A 26,732-nucleotide genomic window follows, 5' to 3' on the forward strand; every position below is an offset into this window, starting at 1 on the left:
AGAATCTTAACCAAGCTACTGTATAAGCTTTTAGTTAAAGTATTTGATCATGTACTTCTAGTGTGTGAACTCCCTGTGCTTTATAACACATAATTTTACAAATAAGTGTAGTACTTGTGAAAGTGATTAAATTGAGGTTGTACTACGTGTGGTATTGGTGGTGTATCAGCACGATGCAACGTGTCATATCGTGTGCATGCAGAGTTGTTTATCAGGATGCTGTGACAATGGTTTGCATGGTTAGGAGAACTGCCTTGCTTGAAATATTCTTTTAATTTCCTGTCACATACAGTACTTGCCATCTGTTTTGGAACAGTACTGCCGCAGCTACAGTATCCCTTTACAAATCTGTCTCTGTGCATTTGGTTTTATTACAATAGAAAGACAGACTTGATCTGACCTGGAGGTGTTACATTTAACTAAAGTGTCGGAGTGCTACAGCTTTGTGAAAGGAGCTTTAATACGTTTGTTGTCATCCCGTGCAAGATGTGTTTTGTATATGCTGTAGCTGACAAAGTTTATTCAAATCAAGTGGTTGCATCTTTATTGTGTATTATGAGTGAAGTATTTTAAACTTTATTTCAACACAAACCATAAAGTCCAGCTGTGGAGTTACGGGAACTGTGAAAAATACTTTATATCAACTGCCAGAGGTTATAGGAGTGATGAAGGAAGGTAGAGGAGGGAAAAATAAAATAAATGTTTGAAAACAGAAATAAGTGCTAATTTTCTTTATTTACAGAAAGATTGCAAAGGTTAAAGAAAAAAATATGTTGAGCCAAATAATTGTTTGCACATTCATTGGGGGGGGATGGGGGGAACCGGAAATACATATGCATCCTTTTAATTAACCGAGTGGGGTCATGGTACAGTCAGGTGTATGCAGTGTGTTGACCGTTGCCTATTCTTGCAGTAGTAACTTGATGTATTTTTCTCTAGTCACAGCCTGCTGTGTTTAATATATTATGCACTCAGTAACTACATTTTGAAAAGGACATTATGCTAGTGCACACTTATCTGTGTATTAGAGGTGGTTTGATGCAATTCATCCCATTAACAGCTTGAACTTTAGTTTTGTGGTGGAGAAAGCTGTAGTACCCTTGAGCTGCTGTGCTTTTAATCTAATTACATTTAGGGATTTTTTTTATTTATTTTATTTATTTGTTTTAAATGTTAGGTGAACTTGAGGTGGAAGTAGCTGCATTGAACATGACAGCATAAGACAAACAGAGTATTGTATTGTCGAAGGGATTAGCGAGTGAAAGCTCACATCCCAAGGAGTACTTTGGTGAAAGTCAGCATTACCTCATTAATGAAGAGGTCAGACTTGCAACTATCAGTTTCTGAGGACTCTGCCTTGCCGCTGTTATCGTGACTGACAGCCCAGTATAGATGTTATCTGTTTCTAAGACAATGCATTCTGTTTGGGGAAATAATACTAAACCTAATGCAGGTAAGCAGCTGTTTTGAGTTCCTGCCCTTCAGTGGTCATTCTTATTTCAATTGTCACTCAAAACCTTTATTAATCCAGATGAGTCTATTGAGAACACATTCTCAATTACAATGACAACCTGGCATTAGGCTCACAACACCACAGCAAAGAACAGAAAACACAAGGAGTAAAAAAACACCCACATAATCAATCATAAAAAAAAAACAACTCGGCAACAACTTAACAGGCACAAATGTCAGTCAGCACTAAAAGCAGCCTCAAATATGTTCTAATTTTAACTTGTTTTGAAACTCATTCCAGTCTTTGCCTGCTGCAAACTGAAATGAGTAATGACCAAAAACTGGGACAGTCAGTTTAATACAATGACTGTAAATACATCACAGCAATATACAAGTACTCTTATTACCAAGGTTCATAGTTAAGCTTGGTTTTGATGTTGATTTTTTTTTTTTTTTTTGAGCTTCTATGATAACTTCCAGTTTAAGCCTGGAGGAGCCCTGCATTGAGATTCAAGTGTGTTTGTGACATTGATAGCAGCAGTTACAACAGGGAATAATGCAGAACAGATATAAAGAGATATTAAACAGACAGGTAACTGAAGATGAGCTTACATGAGCAACAGTCTCCTTCACAAACCCTACCTACCACAGACTCTTACAAAACAACCGGCATCGCCTGCATTGTGCAGTAACTCATTAATAACTTCATTTACAATTATGAAGAGCATCATGGTTTAGTGAAAGACAAAATAGGTGTTTTATTCTGGGATTAGGAAAGACAAGCAGGGGCCATTGACTGTTTTGCTACAGGCGTAATAGACCACATTGACTAACACCTGATTTTCTGTTTGTTATTTCAAAGTAAAAACCGGAGAATTCCGTAATGTTCACAAGCCTGGTTACATCATTTCTTTGGTTGACTGCCCCCAATACACAAAGCTTATTTGAGCCGCCATGGCAACTAAATTGCTCTTCAAGCCAGAGCATGTTTTGTTAATTTTGTATCTGGACTACAGTTTGATATTTGTCAGTGGTTTTAGAAAGTTCTGTACATTTGTTTTATAAAGTGGTTTAATATACCAGTTTAGGAAGCAGAGAAAGCCCACCCAAAAAATGTTCACCAGTCCTTGCTGGAATTGGCAGGTTTTGCAGACGGCACAAAAATAGGAGGAGTGGCAAACACTGTTGCAGCAGCGAAGGTCATTCAAAATAATCTAGACAAGATTCAGAACTGGGCAGACACATGGCAAATGAGATTTAATAGAGAAAAGGGTAAGGTACTGCACGCAGGCAATACAAATGTGCATTATAAATATCATATGGGAGATACTGAAATTGAAGACGGAATCTATGAAAAAGACAGAGGAGTCTATGTTGACTCAGAAATGTCTTTATCTAGACAATGTGGGGAAGCTATAAAAAAGGCCAACAAGATGCTCGGATATATTGTGAAAAGTGTTGAATTTAAATCAAGGGAAATAATGTTAAAACTTTAATGCATTAGTAAGACCTCAGCTATAATATTGTGTTCAGTTCTGGTCACCTCGCTACAAAAAAGGATATTGCTGCTCTAGAAAGAGTGCAAAGAAGAGCAACTAGAATTATTCCAGGTTTAAAAGGCATGTCATATGCAGACAGGCTAAAATAATTGAATCTATTCAGTCTTGAACAAAGAAGACCTGATTCAAGCATTCCAAAATTCTAAAAGGTATTGACAATGTCAACCCAAGGGTCTTTTTCAACCTGAGAAAAGAAACAAGGACCAGGGGTCACAAATGGAGATTAGACAAAGGGACATTCAGAACAGAAAATAAGAGGCACTTTTTTACACAGATCTGTGAGGGTCAGGTACCATGTTGTTGAAGCTGACACCCTGGGATCCTTCAAGAAGCTGCTTGATGAGATTCTGGGATCAATAAGCTACTAACAACCAAAACAAGCAAGATGGGCCGAATGGCCTCCTCTCGTTTGTAAACTTTCTAATGTTGTTCTTATGTTTAAGTTATGTACGATTTTGGTTCAGGGACACTTCAATTACCAAACTACTGAACCCAGAAGGCAAGACTCATCAGGTGCCTGACAAGTACAGCATGCTGTCTGATTTGCAAAAGTGAGGTGAACTACACCCTGAAGATTAACCTGTGTGGGCACCCAGCCAGGATCAGCCACTCTCCACAAGCAGGCTCACATGACTCACCTTCCATTCTAAGCAGTACTGCCTTTACTGAGTGAGCTACAGCCTTACATTTTGTTTAGTACTTTATTTCCACTGGCAATGCTACTGTGCTTTGTTTTGTTCTCAGATCTTGTTAAAGTAATTGTTTCAGGTGCTATGGTACCTGCTGTTAAGTTGGTGGAGAGAATGCAGAATTAGTGGGCAGATACTGACTCTGTGGTGCATTTTCTCTTGTGAGCTGTGTCTGCTTGTGTAATCCACTTTGGGGACCTTGCATTAACCTTTGTTACCAACACGCAGGGAGAAGGACTGTCAGTAGAGAAGAGCTGTGTTTTTAGGGGTAAAATCAAGAGCGATGTACAGTACTGTTGAGTGTCAGCTGTTTCAATTCAGCAGGGACCCCCAGAATATTAGGAAGAGGACCGCCTAGAGAAATTTAATTTTAAATAATGTTTTTTAGGCAAAAACTGATTAATAACCGTGTTCCTTATCTGATTTCTGCCAGCATTCACTAGTCATAGGCAATACAAAAGGTTTATCCTAATCTGCTTGGAGCTATTACCCCTGCTTTAGCATGCTGCAATTCTTCAGTAGTTGGATCTGAAGCAGTGAAGACGGTACTAACTGGAATTATTAATGTGCACATTTTAAATAGGGTAAAGGACATGCTATAAAAGTATTATTTTAACAAATGTTTAAAAAAAAATAAAAAAAATTGTAACTCATTCATCTAAAGGGTATGGTAAAAGGCTATTGTGCAGAAGTGTAATAGGCTAGGTATCCCTGCAATGCACACACTTAGCACACCAGAGTCACAAGAAATGGTAAACATATTTTACTCGTTTTCTAAATGAAAATATTTTTGGAATTATTTGTCACCAGCCCAACTCTACAGTTGTCTTAGAAGCAAGTCGAAGAACTGAATTCATCTTTTGTCACCCCGAGGATCAAGTCCTAGTAATCCTGCATTACTGCCGCTGTACTCTTGCTGGCAGATGCTGTGGTTTTAATTGTTGGTTTACACACTGAATATTACATTGCATGTTAACGTAAGTAACGTTTTTGAAGAGCCTTGTTTCCTCTTACTGGTAAGCCTCAGTGAAAACAGCAGAGTATCACATGTTGCTGGGTCCCCAAGACACCACATAAGTTAAACGTGATTTAAAAACAGTTTTTTTTTTCTGGTTGAACCCTTGCTCCATTAGGGAAATGAATCACAAGGAATATAGTAATCTAACACTTCAGTAAACCGCTGGCTTTCCCTATAGAATTCTGTTTTTCTCAGATACTAACCAACAGCCTTCACCGCGTTACTAGAAACCTGCTACGGACGCTTTGCTCCTTCTTCACAGTAGGGTTAGTCCCACGAGGCCAGGGTTAAGACACATTGGCAGAGCAATGTGGGGAAATCCAGCACAGTGCCAAGTAGGTCTGACAAAAATACTTAGCTGGACCTACGCAGAGAATCCCCAAAAAACACTCTGGGAAAGCACAAGCGGCTCGGCCCGCCAAAATAAATTGTTGGTTAATTTACATTTGGGTTACTGATGTAATCGGCTGTACAAGCACCAGCTGCTTACCGCAAACATGCTTGCAAAAGAAATCTCTTATAATTACAGGTTGTACTTTTAACCAAATAATGCACCCATTATAATGAAAAGGCGCTTTCTTTTTTTTTTTTTTCTCAGGAATTCGAGCATTTTCCCCTCAATGCACAGTTACTTAATGCCACCTTAACTACAACTACACGAACTGTATCTCTTTAAAATAAACTGAACTACCATGAGAAGAGTCATGTATGTTTTGTAAATGTTGCCACAATGGGATTTTAGCACTGTTAAATGCGTTACTATCGGAGTTGATTGTATAAATGATTCTACACACAACTTTATTGTACCTTTTTTTAAAGTAAAACTTTTTGTTCTGAGGATTAATTTTTTCCACACTTTTTTTTTCTTTACATATTTTTGAATTACAAATATGTTGTACATATTTTAAAAGGAGCATGTGTTTTGAAAACAAACAATGGAAGCTATTTAATTTGAATTCATAATTTTTATGTTTTTGTTTCAATCCTGTTAGTATTTCCAGACAAACCTCTTTTTTTTTTTTGTTTATTTGCTGAATGACATGACGTGTGCATGACAGCAGCCTGTTCTTTATTCTTTTTCTAGCTCTCCTGGTACTATTTTGGGGCCTACGTTTTAAAAATGTTTAGAAATTATTCACTCCGTGCCTCAAACTGTGTGCTGTATATGCAAATACTTGAAAAATGAGTTACCTAATGAAATTATCTCCGTCCGACTTTTTTCATGTGTTGTTTTATAAATTCAATACCACTTCAATTCAAGGAAGTTTTTTTTTTTTTCAGCAATTACAAATATGCAACGTTTTGTTGCCAATGGAAGCAGTTAGGTTTGCCTAGATCCAAGCTTAAAAAAATATTTTCAGTAACTTTTCTGAACTGTAAACTGTTTATTTTACTAGGAAATCTGCAAGAATTATGTTTTTTCTCGCTACGTTTTATTGTATCCCGGTCTGGCTACAGTATTGCTGAGGATTTTAACCTTTGACCCCACACGTGAAAAATAATGAAAAAGCACTTTTTTTCTCATGTTAACATTCATATTAAGAAAACAAATCTTGCATTTCTCTTCAATAAGGTTACTTTTCTTACCATGAATGTTTTTCTAAGTGCACAGGATGACTGGGAGTTTGACAGCTCGGACTTCTTTCACCCCTTATTGACCTGAGAGAAGTATTATTATGACTTCTTCTAGAATCACAGATTCTGATATGCCTTTGCATCTTTTACTGTAATGTGCCCCATCTGCTAATCCTTTTAAATGAGCTAGGTTCACTGAACAATGAGACAGATTGATTTTTTTATTTATTTATTTTTTTATCTTATGCCAGGTCGTGTGTTGAATATAAAACACTTTCAAGACATTTAAAGACATTTTAAAAAATATGATTTCTATATAAATAAGACAGAGGTGTGTGGTTTTTTTTTTTTTTTTTTTTCAACAGCGCTCAGAGATATTCAAGCTAATTCATAAGGGTCTGACTTTAAGGACAAATATACTATAAAGATTGTGTTTACTTTCACGTGCACTGAATGCATCCTTTGGTGTGAAAACTGTAATGCATGTGACAGAAATTTTAAAAAAAAGTCTATGCAAACTAACTAACACCTCAATCTGAGTCTGTGATGTTTGGTTCTCTAATATTACATGCCTATTTCTGAGTTACCCTGAGAATTGCAACGAAATGTTACATAGCAGGCAGCTATACTACTCTGTGATACGTGTCAGAGTGAAGCTATGTTGGTACAATTAAATCCAGCCTTATGTATTCCTCTGTGGTCAATTGATCTGGGTGAACTTTCAGCACATTTCCTACTCTGGGACACCCTCCCCAATCATCTGGATGGGCTTTAATGGAAATGGAACTTATTTATATAGTTAGTGTCCATCACTTGTCAATGCCTGGAATCACTGCCTGACAGTTGTAGCACAGGCACCTTGCAGTGAAAGTTAGATAATTCAGTACTTTAATAAAACCACTGCTAGCTGGCTGGGAAAGAACCGCCGTTTGTGTCCAGATCAACATGGGTCTTTCTTGTACTGCTGTCAGTCATTTCATGCTTTGTTGGTGGTGATAAGAATCAAAATGAAAAGGGGCTTTGAGCAAAGTCTAATGTCTTCTGAAGTGGTGTATAGACTCAATGTGTGGAAGTTTATCCTGTAATATAAAGCTGAACATACTGTACTTGGGGAACACTTCATCTTCAAAGTAGTCCTCTAACACAGTGGAATGTGTGTGGGGAAACACACAGCTCAATTAGTTGACTTGCAGATTCCATAGTGATCACCATAGAATTCCAGTATAAAATAGTCATGGACATTGTCAATATGGCTATTGTTCAGCATCACCCAACCACCACCTGCATTCTAGCATAACTGGTCACAGTTCTGTTTGAAATGTTTATGAAATGATAAGTACTCATTGAATTTATGAATATTATTTTATTAGGGCAGCCACGTGGCTAATTTGATGGGGTGACAGTTTGTGGATATTGCATCATTTCATTTAAAGGAAGATAAAGGCTGGAGAATAATAGTGTCCAGCGCACTCAGACATGTGTCACATCCTTAGAATGCTGGCAGCTGAAAGGTCAGCTAAGTCATAACAGCAATTTCCATCTTGCATACCGTGTTCAACAGGATGCTCGTACCAGAGAGAATAGGAAGTTGTTAGAATCAACAGCCAGCGTACTGTTTTGTTGTTTGTAACTATTGTCTGAGTCCACCGCTATTATTTAGGATCGGAAATGTGTTTGTGTTACACTAGATAAGTAAACTGCTCAAGGTTAAAAAACAAAACGTGCAGTGACAATATGGGCAAAGGCTAAAAGCTTACCATTATACAGTGTAGACAAGACCTTCTCCTTTCTAAATATGGATGCTCCACTAGGCAGCACCAGAATGGCTGACTGTGCCCAAGCTGCTGCATTGAGAAATCCTGTGGCTTGGTTCCAAAACCTCCTCCAGGATGGCAGCTCAGAAATCTGCATCTGCTGAGAAAAATGAGTTGAGGCTGTTGGCATAGAAACCCAAAAAGTACAAACAAGCTAAATAAATGACAGGGTTTAAAGCATGCAGTAACATGCCTGCTGTTTTCTTGAACGTAGCCTAATGCATTTAATTAGTGTCCCTGTCTTTTTATAGAACTGTTTTAGAGGTGTTAGCATAAGATACTGTACTGTACTTGTGATTTATCTTTGACATCTTTAGTGCCATAATTAAAGTGTCATTTCAACCATAGTGAACATTCATCATTCACTCAGTACTATATATCCTAGAAATCTAAGAAGAGTCTTCCCAGGAATATTTAAAGTGTGTATCCCTGAATCTTAAGTTAATTATGCTTTAGCACCACTGCCACGTATCACCCAACCAGTGGAAAATGTGCATGCACCATCACTGTTGTTTGCTTCATATCTGGGTTCCTGTTTATTGTAGCTGTATCTTTTTTAATTCAAATCCAGCGTGATAAATTGATGTCTGCGTTGACATCATGTTTGCAAACAATAACAGGAAGTCTGAGACCTGTACGATATCTCTTCTGACAGAAGTTTCACATTCATGTCTTTTTTTAAGGATTCTGTGTATCATGTTTTAAAGGCACATTTAACTGTACTATTATTTTTTGAGGTTGTTGGTAAAAATATGTCTACATACATCAGGATTACATCTTGCTCTTTTTTTTCTCATTTTCAGGTATTCAGAATGTGCTCAGTCTGTTTTGTGCTGTGCTAACGGAACACAAGGTTCTCTTCCATTCCACAAGCTACCAGAGGCTTGGAGATGCATGCAGGGCACTGGAGGCATTAATGTTTCCTCTCAAGTATAGGTGAGACTTCAGTGTTTTGTTGGCATGAGCTACAGGGTTAAAAAAAAAAGTGTATTGTCAGTCTAGAAGAGTGACTAGGAAATGGAGTATTAATTGTTTTATAAAATGGTATTGATAGAGTTAACCAGAGATGTACATCAGTCTCACCTTTAAAGGCAGATCTAGGCATCAAAGCTGAACAATTTTTTTATGCTGCATTAAATCCATTAACTATTTTACCGTGTAAACTAGTAACCTTTGTAACTAGTAACTAGTCAATTACAAAATGATTATTCCCTATTTTGATTCCATTAGAGGGGGCAAAGTTCCCAAGCCTTAATTTGCTGAAAAGCCTCTACTTACTCTGACGCTGTGAATATGACAGCCATGTAAGCTGAATGTGTCACTCTTACCTCTTTGACGACTTGCAGTTTTTCAAAGCATTGCTTTCAAAACCTGCATCTGACCTCTTATGTTTCAAAAAGACCAAAGTGCAAGTCATTTTGAAATGGTAGTCTTCATGATTCACCACTTTTCATTGACGGGCAAGCCCGAGTTAACAAAAGACGTTGAGAACCGTCAATCTACGATTAATCCCATCTGTTTTATTTAAGCTGTGCAAAGAACAATATAATTTTACTGTAAAAAATTATGATTGTAAAAGATTGAATACATGAAATCTGTTAAAACAGATTTTCTTGTTTGTCATCCTTTTACATCTTACTGACAACTGTTTTTCTGTTTATGCCTAGTTATCCTTACATTCCGATTCTTCCCACACAATTACTAGAAGTTCTGAGTACTCCAACTCCCTTTATTATTGGTGTGCACTCAATGTTTCAAAGCGAAATCCAGGAACTGGTAAGAATAACTTATGTTTAAATTTGTTTTATTTATTTAGTATACAGTAGCTTGACCTTAAGCATAATGACTCAAAAACTGTGACATGCAGCACAGTATACAGTGATGAACAGTACTCCAAGTATGGCTCAGTGAAGCTTTAATATTACTTTGATTCTGCCTCTTCAGTTAGATGTGATCATCGTTGATTTGGATGGAGGAACTATCAAAATTCCAGAATGTATCCATCTCTCCCATATTCCAGAGCCACTGCTCCAACAAACGCAATCAGCTCTTTCCATGGTAGGTACAGAGTACACTGGCAGATCACTTGCAGGATTCAAAAAAGCCTGTCATTTCAGGAGAAGAAAGATGTTCAGTTTATACCTGAGCACTGTTATATACAGTGGAGCATGGTTGCCAAAGAACGTCAACACAAGGATGACCATTAAATTCCATGCCGCTACTACTGTTTAATGAAACCAAAAGCTTCAAAACACCCTCCCCTTCAACATCTGAGACGCAAGACAAACCGATAGTTTACTTGTGATGATCCTATCCCAGTGAAGGTTGGAAATGTGGTCTGCTTGCATCAAAGCAATGTGTGTTGTAAAGAATGTTTATGCCAAGCAGTCCCACGCGATTTTACAGCTATTTCTAAGAAATTAAACAAGAAATGTTAGTCAAAACTGGAGATTATTTATGGGAAATAAATACAGGAAAAGATTGCCTAGCTATTGACTAGTGTAAGAGTACAGCAGAATTATTTCACTGAGTTAACGTCAATGCCAATTTGGCGTGCCTCGTAGGTTCACAGTATTTTGGTTGATTAAAGATAAAGGTTACTTATCTCTTGATTTTCCTAACTTTGCTAGGTCTTACACCCAGACCTAGAAGTAGCAGATCATGCATTTCCGCCTTTACGTACTGCTCCCTCGAACGCAAAATTGCTGGTAAGGATTTTTGATAATTTGAATATAGTGTTAAATATAACACCTTTTTTATAAAGTACACACAAAAAAAGTTGTTTGTTTTACCTTTTGTTTAAAGGACAAAGAGGTGCGGGCGGTGTTTCTTCGATTATTTGCACAGCTGTTTCAAGGATACAGGTCCTGTTTACAACTCATTCGTATCCATGCTGAGCCTGTTATTCACTTTCATAAGGTAGGATATTTACCAACTACAAGGTGGTAAGCACAGCTGGAGTTGTTCAGATGTTTCCTTACTAAGTATGCTGCTACTGCAAATTCTCTTACTACGACAGTAACCTACATTCTTAGTCTGCTCAGATCCTCAGATTGCTCTATTCGTACATGCTGTGAGACCCATTTCTCTATATGTTGTGAACCCCTTTTATGCAAAAGCAACTGTTTTCTGTATGTTATTGTTCAGAAAGAACCTCCTGTCTGTTTCGTTGCCAAACTGCTGGTAAGTTTTCACTGTTTCACTGCAGACTGCCTTCCTGGGTCAGCGCGGCTTGATCGAGAATGATTTCCTCACAAAGGTCCTGGATGGAATGGCATTCGCTGGCTTTGTGTCAGACAGGGGGCCCCCATACAGGGTTTGTGATCTGTTTGACGAGGTATGGATTACATAAATTGGAGTCATTCACAATAATCCCGTTTCCGTTTCCCTAGACAATCTGAGCTGCGATACTGTGTCTTGTAATAAAAACAAAGAAAGATGTAGGCAGTGAAATCTCTTCGGAATATGCCTGGACTGTATTTAAGAAAATTCAATACAATATTTATGTGCATATGTTCTAAATTATTTGTGTTCCATGTGACGTCATTTTTAAATCACTCAAAAAACTTGTTTGTTTTTTTTGTTTTTTACTCACATTGTTAGTCATTTCTAAAGATCATGATCTTATTAAACAAATTCTGTGAACTATTAATTTGCAATAGATACTGATTCTTGGGGCCTTTTGACTATAGTACATATTCATGTAATTGTTTTAATTCAAACTGGTAAAGGCAATGAACACGATTATAATTAGCAGTATAATAATGTTTTACAGTTAGAGGTTGTTGTGGTTCAATCATGACAGACTACTTAGCATCACATCTGTAGCCTGCTGCATTGCACTAAATGATTCATTGAATAATTGAGGGAAAGAGACAACCCAAACTAACCAGAAGTATGGAACAATCCATGTGATGTGTTAGTCTGGCAAACAGGGAGAATTATGTCGGTTTCATCATCATCTTCAGTTGTATGGTTGGAAAGAAAATTCCTTTTTTTTTTTTTTTTAGATAGTTGCTTTTGATGTTCAACGAGTTAAAGAAGAGGAAGAGAATTCAACAAAACTGCTGAAGCACGTTCGGGAGCTTTCAGAGCAGCTTTTTAAGAATGTAAGTCTGCTGATACGCTTTACACTGTACAGGTCAGGTGCCTTGACAGAATGTCGTGGGTTTAACTGATGTTTAGAAACCGATCCTGCTTTATGTCTCCAGCACCGCTGTACAGAAGGTGGGTTATTCTCATGCTTGTATAAAAAATGCCACCTACTTTGCAGATTTATTTAGTTCAACACCAGTTGTTTAGCCTGCTTTACTCTTGAATAGTTTAAGAATGTTTGAATCCCCACTGCACATTGGGGATTGGAACTTTTATTTTTAATAATAAGCATACATCCTAAAGTGATACAGCAGAACTATCCTGTTGTAATACTAGACGTGTGTGCCTCTGTACAGAAATATAAATGCGTAACCGCATTTGAAATTAAAAGTGGAGGCTTCTAAAACTCTTTCATTAACTGACGTGAAGCAATCCTTTGTGTCTCTCCAAACAGGAAAACCCAAATCCCCACATGGCTTTCCAGAAAGTGCCTCGGCCTACTGAGGGATCCCACATGCGTGTCCACATACTGCCATTCCCCAAGATCAACGAAGAGAAGATCCAGACCCTCCTCCAGGAAGGCCTGGCCAAGTACCAGAACACCGCCCCTCCTGTGCGAGTCGAGAAGAAGTGTGTGGTGCCTGCTGGGCAGCCAGTGGGTAGGTTTGCTGTAAATTACTGTGCATTGATGCTCCCATAATCCATGCTCATAAGTAAAGAAAATGTATACAAATTGCACCCCTTGTACTATACTGTCAGTCAGGAAAGTGTCTTAAACACTCTCCTATTTTTTATTTTATTTTATTTATTTTTTTTAAGCCTATTGGCTGATTAGCAAGAGTAAATACATGAGCTCCTTTTAAGTAACTTCATGATTTTTAGATTAAAGTGTAAATAATCAGTTCTGATCCGCTTTATCCTGACTTTCAGGGTTCAGCTTAAATTACTCCTCTTAGTATCTCAGATATTGCTGACTTTCTGCCTAATTGCAGTATCGTCTGTGCTTTTTTTGTTAAATGTAATAATTAGTTACCATAGCAATGCAAAACACAATCCAAAAACTCTTATGAGGAGAACGTGGAAACAGGTGGCTATTGTAAAAGAACAGGGGAAAATAGTATAATTTTTTTTTTTTTTTTTAAAGATAATAAAATATGGTTCATGTCTAGGTTTGGAAGCATAGTCAAATTTAAAATTGTTTGAAAATTTGTCATTTAGAGGTTTTTTTTTTGTCCCTTGTATATTGTGTGCTTTTATTTACATAGTATCTTGAAGTCTTTGAAACACTTGCACTTTGCCTTCACTTGAATTAATTAGTCATTTGTACTGAGTCCATATCGAGGTACCATCTTACATTCAGATGTAAATTAGATTTACCTAATTCATATAGTTAATAGAGCCGTGTTCCTGTTTTTATCTCTTCTGCCAGTCTCAATAATGGCCAAAACAGGATCTGTTTTCAACAGTGCCCGCAGGCTGGAGGTTGTTCGGAGTTGCATCTCATTCATATTTGATAATAAAATACTCGAGACAGAAAAGGTAATGTATGTTCACTCCAGCATATCTGTCTTAGGGCTAGATCTCTTAGCCCAGGAAATGCATCTTGGTTTGCAAAATTTTCTTGATTTATACCTCTGTGAAGATCGCTTCTCCTCTTATATAGGGTAACCTAACTATAGAAAATATCCTTAGAAATGTATGGGATAAGTGGGGTTTTGAACTGGGTTGGCCCTGTATCCTCTGAATAAACGCTGCCAATCACCCCTTTGTGTCAGGTTTTAAAGTGTAATGTTTTTAAACTACATAACCTATTGGAAGTATTGTTCAAACTGCCTGGTGTGAGTCTTAGTGGTGTAGCAAGTTAGGTATTGGGTATTTTACTGTTCCTTAAACTTTGTCACAAGCATTAAAATAAATTTGCTATTTGGTGTTTTTAAGAGACCCAGTAGAGGCCAAAGTCAATATAAACGTTCATAAACAAATGGTATCTTTGAGTTGATTTTTTCCCTATGCAGTAAATGGGACAGTGGCCAGTGTGAACTTGCTTCCAATGTGGCTTATAAAGTTATTGTATAAATTCAGGCATGTGTCTCTGTACAGCTATAAAAGTAAGGAGTACACTGATAATTAGCTCCCAAAGAAAAATTAACCCATCACCTCGAGAATGAAATGCATGACATTTCATTAGTAACTACGTTTTCAATATTGTATGTTCATAGCTGTCAATGTTATACTGTAGGAATATTAACCACAAGTGTTTCTAAAAGCTTTTATGTAGTCAGGATATTTACCAGAAAGAAATGTACAGTTTTAATACATTGTAGAAGCTTCTAAAACCGTTCAAGCTGTATTAAGTTTGGCATGATTTAAAAAAAGTTCTCTAGTGACTCTTCATTATATCATTATATAGTTTCGGATGTACAATTGTGTGCAAGAAATAATTGCAAATACAATTTAAAATGAATGATTTTGCAAATGTAACAGATGTGTTGATAACAATTCACATCTAGTCGATATGACTAGGGATTCATAACATATTTGGTAATTACTTTAATTTGGCCTAAAAAAAATCTGCATTGGTCGTCCTTCAGCTGTCCGAGAACAATAAAATGACCGTTCTCACACGCACAAGGAAAATAAAAAATGCAATAATTATTGTCAGCTTGTTCGCTGTGACTTTAAGGCCTTTATTTTCCACTGTGTGCAGATTGCAGGCAATTTGCCCATTCCTTAGTAAACACCTTGGAAGACCAGGTCTTAAATGTCTTGTGTGAGTGTAGTATTTTTCTATTTCATCTCTGTTTCTAGACTCTCCCAGCTGCTCTGCGGGCTCTAAAGGGAAAGGCTGCCCGGCAGTGTCTGACACAAGAACTCAGTTTACATGTGCAACAAAACCGAGCAATACTGGACCATCAGCAGTTTGACTACATTGTGCGGATGATGAATTGTGCACTGCAGGTCAGTACTTCAACTCTGCAGTCGTAATACGTTCCAGTTATCCAGTGTGTGTGTGTGTGTTTATATATAAAATAAAAGGTTTGTTCACGATATGCATAGACAGTTATCAGATGCTGCTGTGCAAGTTCACAAATACATACTTTTAGTTTTATCAGTTAAATGCATTACCCACAGGAGACATTTTAATTATATTTTAATGATATGGTTTCCATACGTCTATATGGAATACAACCAGCTTTCTTAAAGTATATTATAATTTACTTTAATTTAATGGAAATGTGAAAAGACATTTTGTTTCTACTAATTGGCTTGTGTTTTTGATGCAGGTTTGATCTGCTTTTATTGTGCCTGAAAAACACACCACAAGCCAAGTTAGAAGAAACAATTGGGGGCAACCTTGGCCCCCATCAGTTTTACAGTTGTGCCTATTTGCTTTGTGCTGGGCAAGGTTGCCCCAATGATTTCTTGGCTTGTGTTTTTGATATCTCCACTTTAAATGGCTGGGCACTTTTGATAACTTGTTGTTTTTTAACATTTCCAATGTGTTTTTGTTTCAGATACCACTTCTATTTTTTAGTTAATGGATAATAACACACACATGCACACACACACACATTAAGGGAATAGCAAAATTGTTCAACCTATATTGAGGCAATGTATTGTCGTTTGGATAGGGTAAATGTAAAGAGTAGCCTAGTCTGTTGAAAGGGTTAAGATGTGAAGCTGTGTAGCGTAGTGGTTATGTCGTTGGAGTGAAAATGTGACTAATTAGGGATCAAATCCTACCTTATGTGTGTGTATGTATATATTCAGTGACGCTACTGAGAATTCCTGTCAGGGGCCGGAATTCACGGCACCAAAATAATAACCCTACGTTTTAATCTCGACACTCATTGTATATTCTCTCCGGTCACAGCTCACACGCTTGCTCAGTCACACCCACAGTTTCTCATTCAAGTTCAACACTGGACTGTCTCCAGTCCCCAGGCTCATGCACCCCCTTATATAACCTCCCATCGTTTCCCGCCGCTGTCTGGCTCATCAGCCAGTCACATCCGTGCTCTGCAACCCCTGAAAACAACAACACACATTCTCCCCACTCATTCACTCACTCCCCCTTCCCATGCTCAGTAACAGCGTGACCCATTCCCCTTACAATACATGTAACATAAAAGACAGATGAGACAAACTGAACAGACAACAAGTCCTGCAACAAAGCAATGGTCTGGGTCATTACAATATATGATTTAATTTGAACGTAAAAATATATGAAAGCATGACGACCTTTATGTACAAAAATCTTAACTAATATAAAATAGAACAAGAACTGTTCAGTATTTATTTTTGTTTTCATACAGTATTAAATGGCAGTGTTTATATTTGATCGTGAAAAATAAATATCAAGATAAAGAAAGAAATACATGACTATGTATGGATTTATGTATTCATTTATTTCAATACGTATTAATGTGTTTGTTTTACTTTTACCAAATGTATATAAGCTATCTTTCAGCATATAACTAATTCTTAGAAATAAAGGTTCCTTTTTGTCCGGTAGGGACCACAAATAGCGTTACTCTGATCAACCAGTATCGAGAGCAAACCGTACTTCCTTGCGCCAATAGGGACCACAATTGTGCGACAGGAAACCAACATTTTTCAGAGATCAAGATCAGAATCTCCGAATGATGAGATGACTCAAAAAAAAAAAAAAAAAAAAATATCTCCAAAAAAATTGTAAAAATGCAAAATGTAAAAAAGTACAAAGTACAAGTCCCAAGAATTCTGAGCTGGCTGACTTCATCTTTCAAAGTACCACGCATGCTAGACCTTTTTTTAGATTTGTTATGTAATTTATTTTTTTTATTTATTTTTTTTGCAGGCAAATGTTCTATTTTAAAACAGAAATAAATAATTTAGTGTACATGATATAGACATCAGAATGAGTGTGTTCCCAATCTATTTCCATTTTTACCAAAACAACTTAATTGCCATTAAACACTGATGTTCTGTAATGTACATATGCGTGGGTAAATGTGCTGCGCCATTACCCTGAAAACAGGTAAATTATCCATGCTGTATAGAGTGTCTCTGGCAGTTCTCTCTGATAACTTGGCGCGAGGAACTACTATTCCTTTCAGAAACATGAAAACATTTTGGCAACCTTTACTTGTTCGGTTGTCCCATTGATTTCTACTATCATGTTGGAATCTACATAAAATTGGCAATGAAAAGCATCATGGATTTTTGGTTCCAGATCATATCTCTTACAGGTGCCTTGTATAGTTTTCACAAGCTTTATCTGGTTTTAATTTATCGTGAACACTGACCCTTGTAGTTGTTTATAACACAAATAAACACTTATAGTTGTTTATTTCCAATACAGAATTTTAATAAAAACAGCATGAGAGCATGTTGGATGGCCAAAGGGTGCATAGCCGAGTCTGGCACATGCATTTAGAACGTACCTTTCAGTTTTTCAATTTCATTATCAAAGAACAGCCTCTAAAGAGACTGAATTTGGTGTCTAAAAAGAATTATACTAACGCTGTCAGCTATGGGTAGCTTCCTCAGCCCAATCGAGTGTGTTTATTTCACTTTGAATGTGTACTTTATGTGCAACATCTCGAGTATCCTTGACACATCCTGTCAAGGGATGCTATAATGTATATTTAATTTTCAGATGAGAATCTTACGTTTTACACTTTTCACCACTTGTAAAATCAAAGAGATTTGTGTTTGCTGCACAGGCAGCTTTCACTCGGTACAGTGACCGTTTATCGTGACACTAGCTTTGAAAATTGTCACATTTACAGTTTTTCTTTACTGACAAAATACCCCAGTGGTGCTGTATGTCTTTTTAAAGCTGCCAGTCACCATTGTCAGGGGATACATTTATGTTTATGACTCTCCATGAAGAATTAGTGTTAGGGGGTAATTCAGAATACTTCACATGTTATTACAAAAGCACAGAGAGTTCTATGGCAAGGTGTCCAAACATCTGTATATAGTATGGCTTAAGAAAATATTTAAATGTCATAATGTATCCCTTTGGGAGATGTAGATAAACATAATAAATAGTGGCGGATGATACAAGTTTAAATGTCATTAAGGAGCATCAGATGTGGATTATTTAGTAGTTGAAACACATAGCATCGGTTTCATTTTGAATTTGCAACTTCAATCCAAAAAAAAAAAAAAAAACATGTCTGATCAGAGATCATACATTAGCCAGCTAATTTAATGTGTTACTCATTGGATAAGACACTTGAGAAGATACTTGGTTTTCATAAAGTAGCTTGCAGGCAGGTTGAGAGCTAGTCCTTTAGGACACCTTATACCAGCTTCAAGACTGGCTCCCATGTTTGAGAAAGCTTGGCTAAGTAAATTATGGAACACCATTGATAACACAGGTACAATAAATAATGCATGCTTTGTGATATATTTTTTTAGTTGTGGCTGTTAGTATTTCAATTTGGTTCAGATTTCACTTTCCAGTGCATGTCTGGCTGCCTTTTTATCTTGATTGATATTGGCGTGACATGATCATATAAATATGTCCCTCGGCAGCACGCAAGTGTGTTGTTACAATACGCTCTGCACTCTTAAGTGTCACTATTGGCAAGGGCTTGGTAAAAACTGGTTAAGATGGGTAATAAAGCGTATCTGTCAAAATCTTTCAACTAGACCAGGACAGAAAAAACCATGCCAAGATATACAAGAACTGGAGCTCAGCATGCAATTGTCGCTGTTTAAATGGAATTCCTGCTGGTGCATTCGCTTTGCATTTTCTGTCCAATTTAGCCTGGTAATTTTTTTTGGTTTGGTAACAAACAAATTATAGCTGTAACTTAATTGACATGAGCAAACCTCAACACTTGTGAAAATGAAGATTTGTTGTGAAGCTTGGATGCTTTCTCAACAGTATATGTAATAAAGTTGTTTTTTGTATTTTACTAAGGCAACAGGCATTATACAATCCCATCATCACATTTTCCAGATATTGTTGCTCATGGTTTGGAGCCTGCATATCTGGCTTTGTCTCCAGTGGGCTCTTAAATGAATAAAAATAGCAGATTGTTTGGCTTGATCGGTAATTGCTTTCGTATTTTTGCTGTTTCCCTATTCAGCACCCCGGTTTGTGCAAGAAAATATACAGACATTACAAATGTTGCGAACGCCAACAATTAGCCTTGTTGCTTATAATTTAAAATTATTAGGCTGGAATTGCTTTCCATTCATTTATCATGGTGAGATATATCTATGTTTTGCTGTGCTTTTGTGTTAAGAAATTTGCCTTTAGCATTGTATGTGTGATTTATTTAATTTGAAATGCACCCCACTATTTTGGTACTGTGGCTGTATAATGGTTCATTACAGCAAAGGTATTTTCACAAGCAGTTTGAAGAATTCACATTGTCTTAATCATGACTTTATAATCTAGTGAAAAAACATGTGCTTAGTGCTTAAAAGCTACAATATAATGAATGCCAAATAAGAATTTACTGTTCTGATGCCTGTTAGTGGCAGCCTTTCTGTTTAAAAGGTATTGGGTTTGCTTGAGGTATGAGGAAAGAAACTTCTAGATTCCACACTTTTTTCATATTTTGTTTCTGTATTGGGGTGGTTATGGATACTCAATACAAATTGCATTTTATACTTTTGCACACGTTCATATTTAAAATGGAAGCTTTAGTGCTAATCAGAGGGGCTACAATGATTGCACTGGAACCTGAAGTACAGTGTATGTCTACAGAGAAGTTACACATACCAGGACACACGAAGTACATTATTATAGGATTCTGTGTGGTGGAATATCAGAACAAGTACGGAAGTGAAGTGAGGTCTGTTTACATGGTGCAAGTGCCGGTATTACCAACACACAGACCCTCTCGATCCTACCACTATTTTATATACTGCTTTATTATTTATGTACCAGTTAAAAAATCCACCTCATTGCCAATCTTTAATACATTGTCATTTTTATTGAAAAGGTTGATGAAGAGGTAGGTGGCTAATTGTGATGTCACCCTGTTGAATTGTATTCCGAGAGGTGCTTCACGTTATGTGTTTTTTTTTTTTTTTTTTTTTTTTTTTTTTTTAAAGCAGGTGATGGCAACCGTGCTGATATGGAGAGTGCATTATGGTAAAAAAACTGAAAGTGGCACGGTTGACGTCATAAATAGGGTTCATATAAATATATTCTGCAACCATTATTGAAAATAGGGTGTTCATCAGTATAATGACAGATGTTTTTACCATAAGAACATAAGAAAGAACATAAGAACATAAGAAAGTTTACAAACGAGAGGAGGCCATTCGGCCCATCTTGCTCGTTTGGTTGTTAGTAGCTTATTGATCCCAAAATCTCATCAAGCAGCTTCTTGAAGGATCCCAGGGTGTCAGCTTCAACAACATTGCAATCATCAGTGTTAAAAGAAATAAATAAACAAGCATGCGTTTTACTCTCGGAAGGGTAAATGTGCTTTCTTGCCATCTATTTATCCCCATGCATTATGTAATATAACCTACATTACTAATTCCAAAACATTCTTTATTTGTCAATGAGTTTGGTTTGTTATATCTTATTGGCTGTTTCCTTACACTGTGAAGTGACAAACAGACCTCATTCAACATGCCTCCAAGACATTGCATAAACACAGCACCCTCCCCTCTGCTGTATTCTCATTGTTCTCTCAATGGACAGTGATTGTTAACTAGGTGTTAGAAAGGTGTCTAAATGAAATAAATATGGCAGAAAAGCCTTCGCACTCAATCAGCAGCCATTAAACTGTTGAAAATAAACCTGGCTAGACTTTTACAGTACGTAGGAGCCCCACGTGCTGTTTTATTGCATCTTTAATTGTTCATTTTGAATTGCACAAATGCAGGATTTACCATGGGGTTTACAGACAGGCTCTATAATCTTGGCCATTAAAGATGCAGTAGGAACTAGTGTACACAGACTTTCTGCCAGGTAGATGTTGTAAATACCAGGAGGATACCTGGTGCTAAATTGTTGGTTTAAGCAGTAATTGTAAGAAATGTATTTATGGCCTGTGGGTGTGAGCTTGTACCAAACTTGTACAATACACATATTAGTGGAAAATGGAAACTTTTGTTAATTAGGATAAAAGTTATAGGTATGTGTTGTTATAAACTTGAGAAGCTGTTTTTTTTCTTAACCCTTCCTTGGGAATGTTAGCCAGCTTCTCTGTGTTCTTTCATACCGTGTTTTATAAACTCAGTAGATTAATATTATGATGTTTTGCTGTGCTTTTGTGTTAAGAAATTTGCCTTTAGCATTGTATGTGTGATTTATTTAATTTGAAATGCACCCCACTATTTTGGTACTGTGGCTATATAATGGTTTGTTACAGCAAAGGTATTTTTGGTTATGCAATTCTGATTTACCAAAAAAAAAAAAAAAAAAAAAAAAAGTTCACTTCTGGCAGACTAAGAAAGAAGATTTGTAGTGTCGGTCCATTCGCCAATTCAATTATATTTTTTCAGAGCATAATTTAAAGATTTTCCTGAAGATGTCTATCAGAGAGAGGTTTTACAAAGATGTTTACACAGACCTGCCTGAGCTAAATGATACCTCTGGGATTTGTGATTCCAGGACAGATATCCTGCACTCACTGATGGGACGGGTGGGAATAGGTGACGGGATATCCTTTTTTGGATAGTAAAGCTAAAAAAAACCCAACATGAAATACACTGCATTGCGCAGTTTTTGGGAAAACCTAATGATCCATTGCTAAACCTTTACCATTACATTCTGTAATTTATACATAATTACAAGATTCCTAAAATTGTTCTGCATACTAGATGGGATAAAAATAAATAAATGTGCACCATTATTGTAAATATTCTCTTAAACGTGCATTGTTATGACCAGTGTTATCTTTCTTTGAGTCGAACCACAGATTTCTGGCATGTTCAACAATTAAATCAATTAAAATGTTTGTGGAATACTTTACAAATTAGTGTTTATGACTATATATATATATATATTTTTTTTTTTTACTCCAGCTGGTGTAGTTTAAGAATTGGACAGAATTGTACTGCAAAAGTAGCCCTGCTGTGGAATAAAAGTCAAAATGCATCTTGGCATTCCAACCATTTCCTCTAAAGAGGATTACAGGCTGAAAATGTTCAGCTTTATTGCCATGGGCCTCATGATAACATTCACAAACATGCATGGCATTTCAGTTAAAGTAATTCAGATGTGCCTGTGAAACCAGGCGATGCATGCTTGTCTTTTTCATTATCTCAAGCAATTAATAATGAACAATACTGTATGCTTCTATTTCTCCTCAGTCTAAGCACAGGTTACATTATAAATCGGGGGGGGGGGGGGGGGGGCCCACAAAATAATAATTAGATCTGCCAGGCAGTTTTACGGCTTGCAAGCTCAGTACCAATTGGAAATGTTGGCAAGCTGTAGCATTGCAGCACAAGTGTCAGCAACAGATCCGTTTTATGAAGCAGTTTCAATTGAAATCCTGCATTAGTTCATTATCTCACGATGCTTTATAACTTTAAACACCATAGTAACCATGACCCTATCTACACACTGTAAGGAGTTAAAAGATAATTTTACATTTAACCTTAAGGATTGGTCAAAGGTCACGATCAAGGACATTTTTGAATAGAGCATATATGGGTTCCTAAATGTGTTGTATAGTAACCATAACTCTATGTGCACTGTAAGGAGTTGTAAGCTTGTTTTACATTTGACCTTAGAGGTCAAAGGTCATAGGCAAGGTGGTTTTTGGATAGAGTCTATATGGGCTCCTATCTGTGTTATATAGTAACCATTAACCTATATACACCGTAAGGAGTTATAAGCTAGTTTTGCATTTTAACTTAAGGAGAGGTCTTAGGTCGCAGGCAAGGTAATTTTTGGATATAGCACACATGGTTATCTATATGTGTTCTGTAGTAACCATTAACCTATCTGTACTTTTTAAGGAGTTGTAAGCTAGTTTTACATTTGACCGTAGACTTTGAAAAAAGAAGACCATTTTGCCATATTTGAATTCCATTGTCCCCAGGATGATGCCTACTAAGTTAAGAGTTAGTTGGTTAAAGAGTTTGGAAATGGAAGCAGTTTGATGTTTGGGCACATTTTCGTGAATTTGGTGGCAGCCATTTTGACAGTAAAATTTATCGCAGCAACTTCTAATTCACAATCTTGAATCGGATTTGGTATCTTATGATATATGCAAAGTTTCAGATCAATCGGTTCACCGGGTTCCCAAGAAGATGATTTTGAAAGGTTTTTAAAGAAATGTATCAGGCAGCCACCTTGGTTGACGCAGGAGTGCAATTTTTTGCATCTGAACTGTAATCTACACAGATGATACCTACCAAGTTTCATGTTGATTGGTTACACCGCGTGTGAACGGGAGCAGTTAGAAGAAGCAGCAGCAGCAGAAGCACGTGCTGTGTACATGTAAAACTGTATTTAATCCACATCTTTAAACATGCATATTTATAAACTCTTGAGTTAAACATAGGCGTGATACAGTCAAGCGTTCTACAGATAGTTTTAGCTGAAATATTTGCCTACTTGACTAGTTTCCTATATTTTTACGTGTATAAAAGTTTAGTGTTCGTTTTTAATGAGTGTGAGCAGAACAAATAGTGCAAACTTGGTGAGTCTGTGATGGACGAGCTTTTCTTTTCTTTTCTCATCCTCTGTGAAGCAGCACTGTGATGCCAGCATACAATAGGTGCCAGGATTGTGAACCTTTTATAAATGGTTTAATCTATTATTTGATATATTTATTTTTCATTTCCTTTTAAGAACGTGGGAACGGATTTCTTGGTGTGAATTGTTTCTTTCTTTCACAAAAAACCTCTCCTGGAGAATGGATTTTCTTTTCTTATTTTTAAATTTATTCAGCATTCCTTGTATATAATTCATGCAACTAAGGGAATTTGAAGTAAAATAACTGTAAATACATTGAATTAAGTTTTTTTCCCTGTTTTTTTTACATGAACTTTTTCATTACTATATTTCTCTTCCTAGCTTCTACATCACTTGTATTAAGGACTGTAGCTCTGCATGATAGTAATATATATATATACACACACACACAATACTGTGGTTAGTGCGGAATACCAGAACATGCCATAACTCGCCAGTTTCTAGCGCACAGGCTAATAAATTGGCTTTAGACCAAGCGATGGGTAAATCTAAATCAGGTCATTTAAAACTTCTTCAACACTCCAGGTAAACCCTGGGTTTGAAATCTGCTTCTGTAGAAATTTGTAATGCTGCTGATATGTGTTTTGCAGAGCTGTCTTTGTCTGCATACAGCTAATCCAATTGGAATTTGCTGTGTTAAATATAAAAGGTTGCTTCCTCTTGGAGTGCTGCTTGCTTTCCGGTTGTGTAGGGCACAGTAGTTGGTCTTCCCACAAAGTCTGATGTGTTCCACCACACACAAGCACGTACACACGTACACACCAACTTCCTGAGTCAATGCACAAGGGAACAGGGCTGATGATGCAATTTCAGATAGCCTCTGCATGGATAACTCGGCAAAATTACTGGAGCCTCGGAGATTGAAGATATTTGTTAAACCCTTTAAAACGTTTGTGGCCTGTACAAAAAATTTTTAAAAAACCCTCTGTCTTCCTGATAAATAGCTTTTTTTTTTATATATAGAGGACCAGAAATATGTTGTGCTATGTACTATGACAGCCTAGTATCTCACTTCCCCTATATAATTATACTATTATATTTCACAATTAAGTATAATTTTAAACTCTTTATTCCGTAACATAAGAGTATTATGACCATCTACTCTTGACTAACAACTCTTGAATGAAAAGAATACATCAGAATATAGACACCTGATACATATCTAGGGCTTCTGATTTTTAACCCATAAAAATACGTACAAAATAAATTTAATCGCTAGATAGCCACCGGAAAAACACCTGAAAAATTGAGGGTACATAAGGACCTTTTTATTTTATTGTGTTACATGTTCCCATGTGTTGCTACAATTGTTTACACAAGGTGTGTGTGTGTCTATATATATATATATATATATATATATATAAATTACATTTTGACCACTTTAAACTTTTAAATTGCATTCCCTGCCTCAAGATGGCTTCACGTGTACCCGCATGGACCTCCTAGAACTACATTTCCCATCGTCTTCCTGCTTACTTGTAAATCTATCTGTCACATATGTGAGCAGGAGGATGATGGGAAATTTAGTTCTGAGAGGTCAATGCGGGACATGTGTAGCCATCTTGAGGCAGGGAATGCAATTTAAAAGTTTTTCAAAAGTGGTCAAAATGTAGGAAAAAAAAAAACCACAAAATTAAAACAATAGACACACCTTACATAACAGTTGTAGCAACACATGGGAACATGTAACACAATAAAATATAGAGGTCCTTTTTGTACCCTTTAAGAGTGTGTCATTAGTAATTTATCAGTTAGATGTAAGCAGGGATGTTTTGTTCTATTTCGGGTGCTTCATTGATTTTGATAATCCTTGACCTTCCATAACCTTGGGCTATGCATTGGTGCGCTTCCAGCCTTGATGACTCACACAGTCGGCCTCTTTGTTTAAAATAACACTTAACCCAAGGAAATGGCTAAGAATGTTTAGCTTCTACGGAAGTACTTATGGTCCACTTTTCTACGTTACCTCGCATTCCACTTGTTAGGTAGGAAAAAGCTGTGGATAAACAAGTGTAATACTGGCTTTCCCTTCACCGAACCTCAGCACGTAAGCTGTTCCAATGTGACCCGATGATGAGGAAACCCACTGTGTATCTGTCCATACTACCAACCCGACGGCACCCCAAAACGAATCGAAATCCTGGAGCCGTGCTATAAGTCCTGGTTATTGAGGCTGCCCTTTGAGAAGTACAGCATCCTACTGTGCAGAAGTCATTTTACAGTGTTTTGAAAGGGGATTAAGTCCAATTTCCTGTAACTAATTTTTAAAAACCTTGGCCTGTCTCCAGGCTCTTGAAAACCTCTAATAGGGCTTGTTGCCTACTTCCTATAGGGCCTCTGGTTTTTTTCTTAAAGCACTTTTGCTCAATCCTTCACAAAAGGTGTTCAGGGTTCAGTTGGATTAAAACGTGGTTCAGCCTTCATTTTGAATCTTTGAATGTCTCATAAGAAACAGTAACACTTGTGGTGCCTGCCTGATGAGGGTGGGGACTGTGTACTCTTGTAATTGACCCCAATGTTCACCATTGCCTATGTAAAGTTAACCAAGGCCTTCTAAAGGCAGTCTTTTATAATTGACTGTGTGTACACAGTATAATATTAATTGGGTCACTTTGGGTCTAATTTATTGCACTCCTCCATTGTCTGATATGTGGCCAGTTATGAATGTTGTGGGGTTTGTTTTGTTTTTATTATTCTATTTTATCATCACTGCCCCTTCCTTCAGTCCACTCTCAGGTCACTTTGACAGGGACATCATTCATAGTGTTCCATTCTAAACAAAATATCGACTGTTCCAAAATATATTTGGGCCAAAAATACATTTAGACTTCCTGGCTCTTTATCCTCATTTCT

At 36.9% G+C, this 26,732-nt stretch overlaps 1 protein-coding gene across 4 annotated transcripts in view; it reads left to right on the top strand.

Annotated features, from left to right (window-relative positions):
- The window catches only part of LOC121294636 (myotubularin-related protein 13-like), a 123,664-nt gene that overhangs the window by 64,775 nt on the left and 32,157 nt on the right, over positions 1 to 26,732 (top strand). For all 4 annotated transcript variants that reach the window (XM_041218550.1, XM_041218551.1, XM_041218552.1 and 1 more), the window contains exons 7-16: positions 8,911 to 9,043; positions 9,775 to 9,883; positions 10,052 to 10,165; positions 10,738 to 10,815; positions 10,913 to 11,026; positions 11,316 to 11,444; positions 12,118 to 12,216; positions 12,657 to 12,861; positions 13,632 to 13,741; positions 15,011 to 15,160. In XM_041218550.1, coding sequence (XP_041074484.1) covers positions 8,911 to 9,043; positions 9,775 to 9,883; positions 10,052 to 10,165; positions 10,738 to 10,815; positions 10,913 to 11,026; positions 11,316 to 11,444; positions 12,118 to 12,216; positions 12,657 to 12,861; positions 13,632 to 13,741; positions 15,011 to 15,160 — 1,241 coding nt within the window. The remainder of the gene's footprint in view (positions 1 to 8,910; positions 9,044 to 9,774; positions 9,884 to 10,051; positions 10,166 to 10,737; positions 10,816 to 10,912; positions 11,027 to 11,315; positions 11,445 to 12,117; positions 12,217 to 12,656; positions 12,862 to 13,631; positions 13,742 to 15,010; positions 15,161 to 26,732) is intronic.

Source organism: Polyodon spathula, chromosome 19, assembly GCF_017654505.1.
Source record: "Polyodon spathula isolate WHYD16114869_AA chromosome 19, ASM1765450v1, whole genome shotgun sequence".
NCBI classification, from domain to species: Eukaryota; Metazoa; Chordata; class Actinopteri; order Acipenseriformes; family Polyodontidae; genus Polyodon; species Polyodon spathula.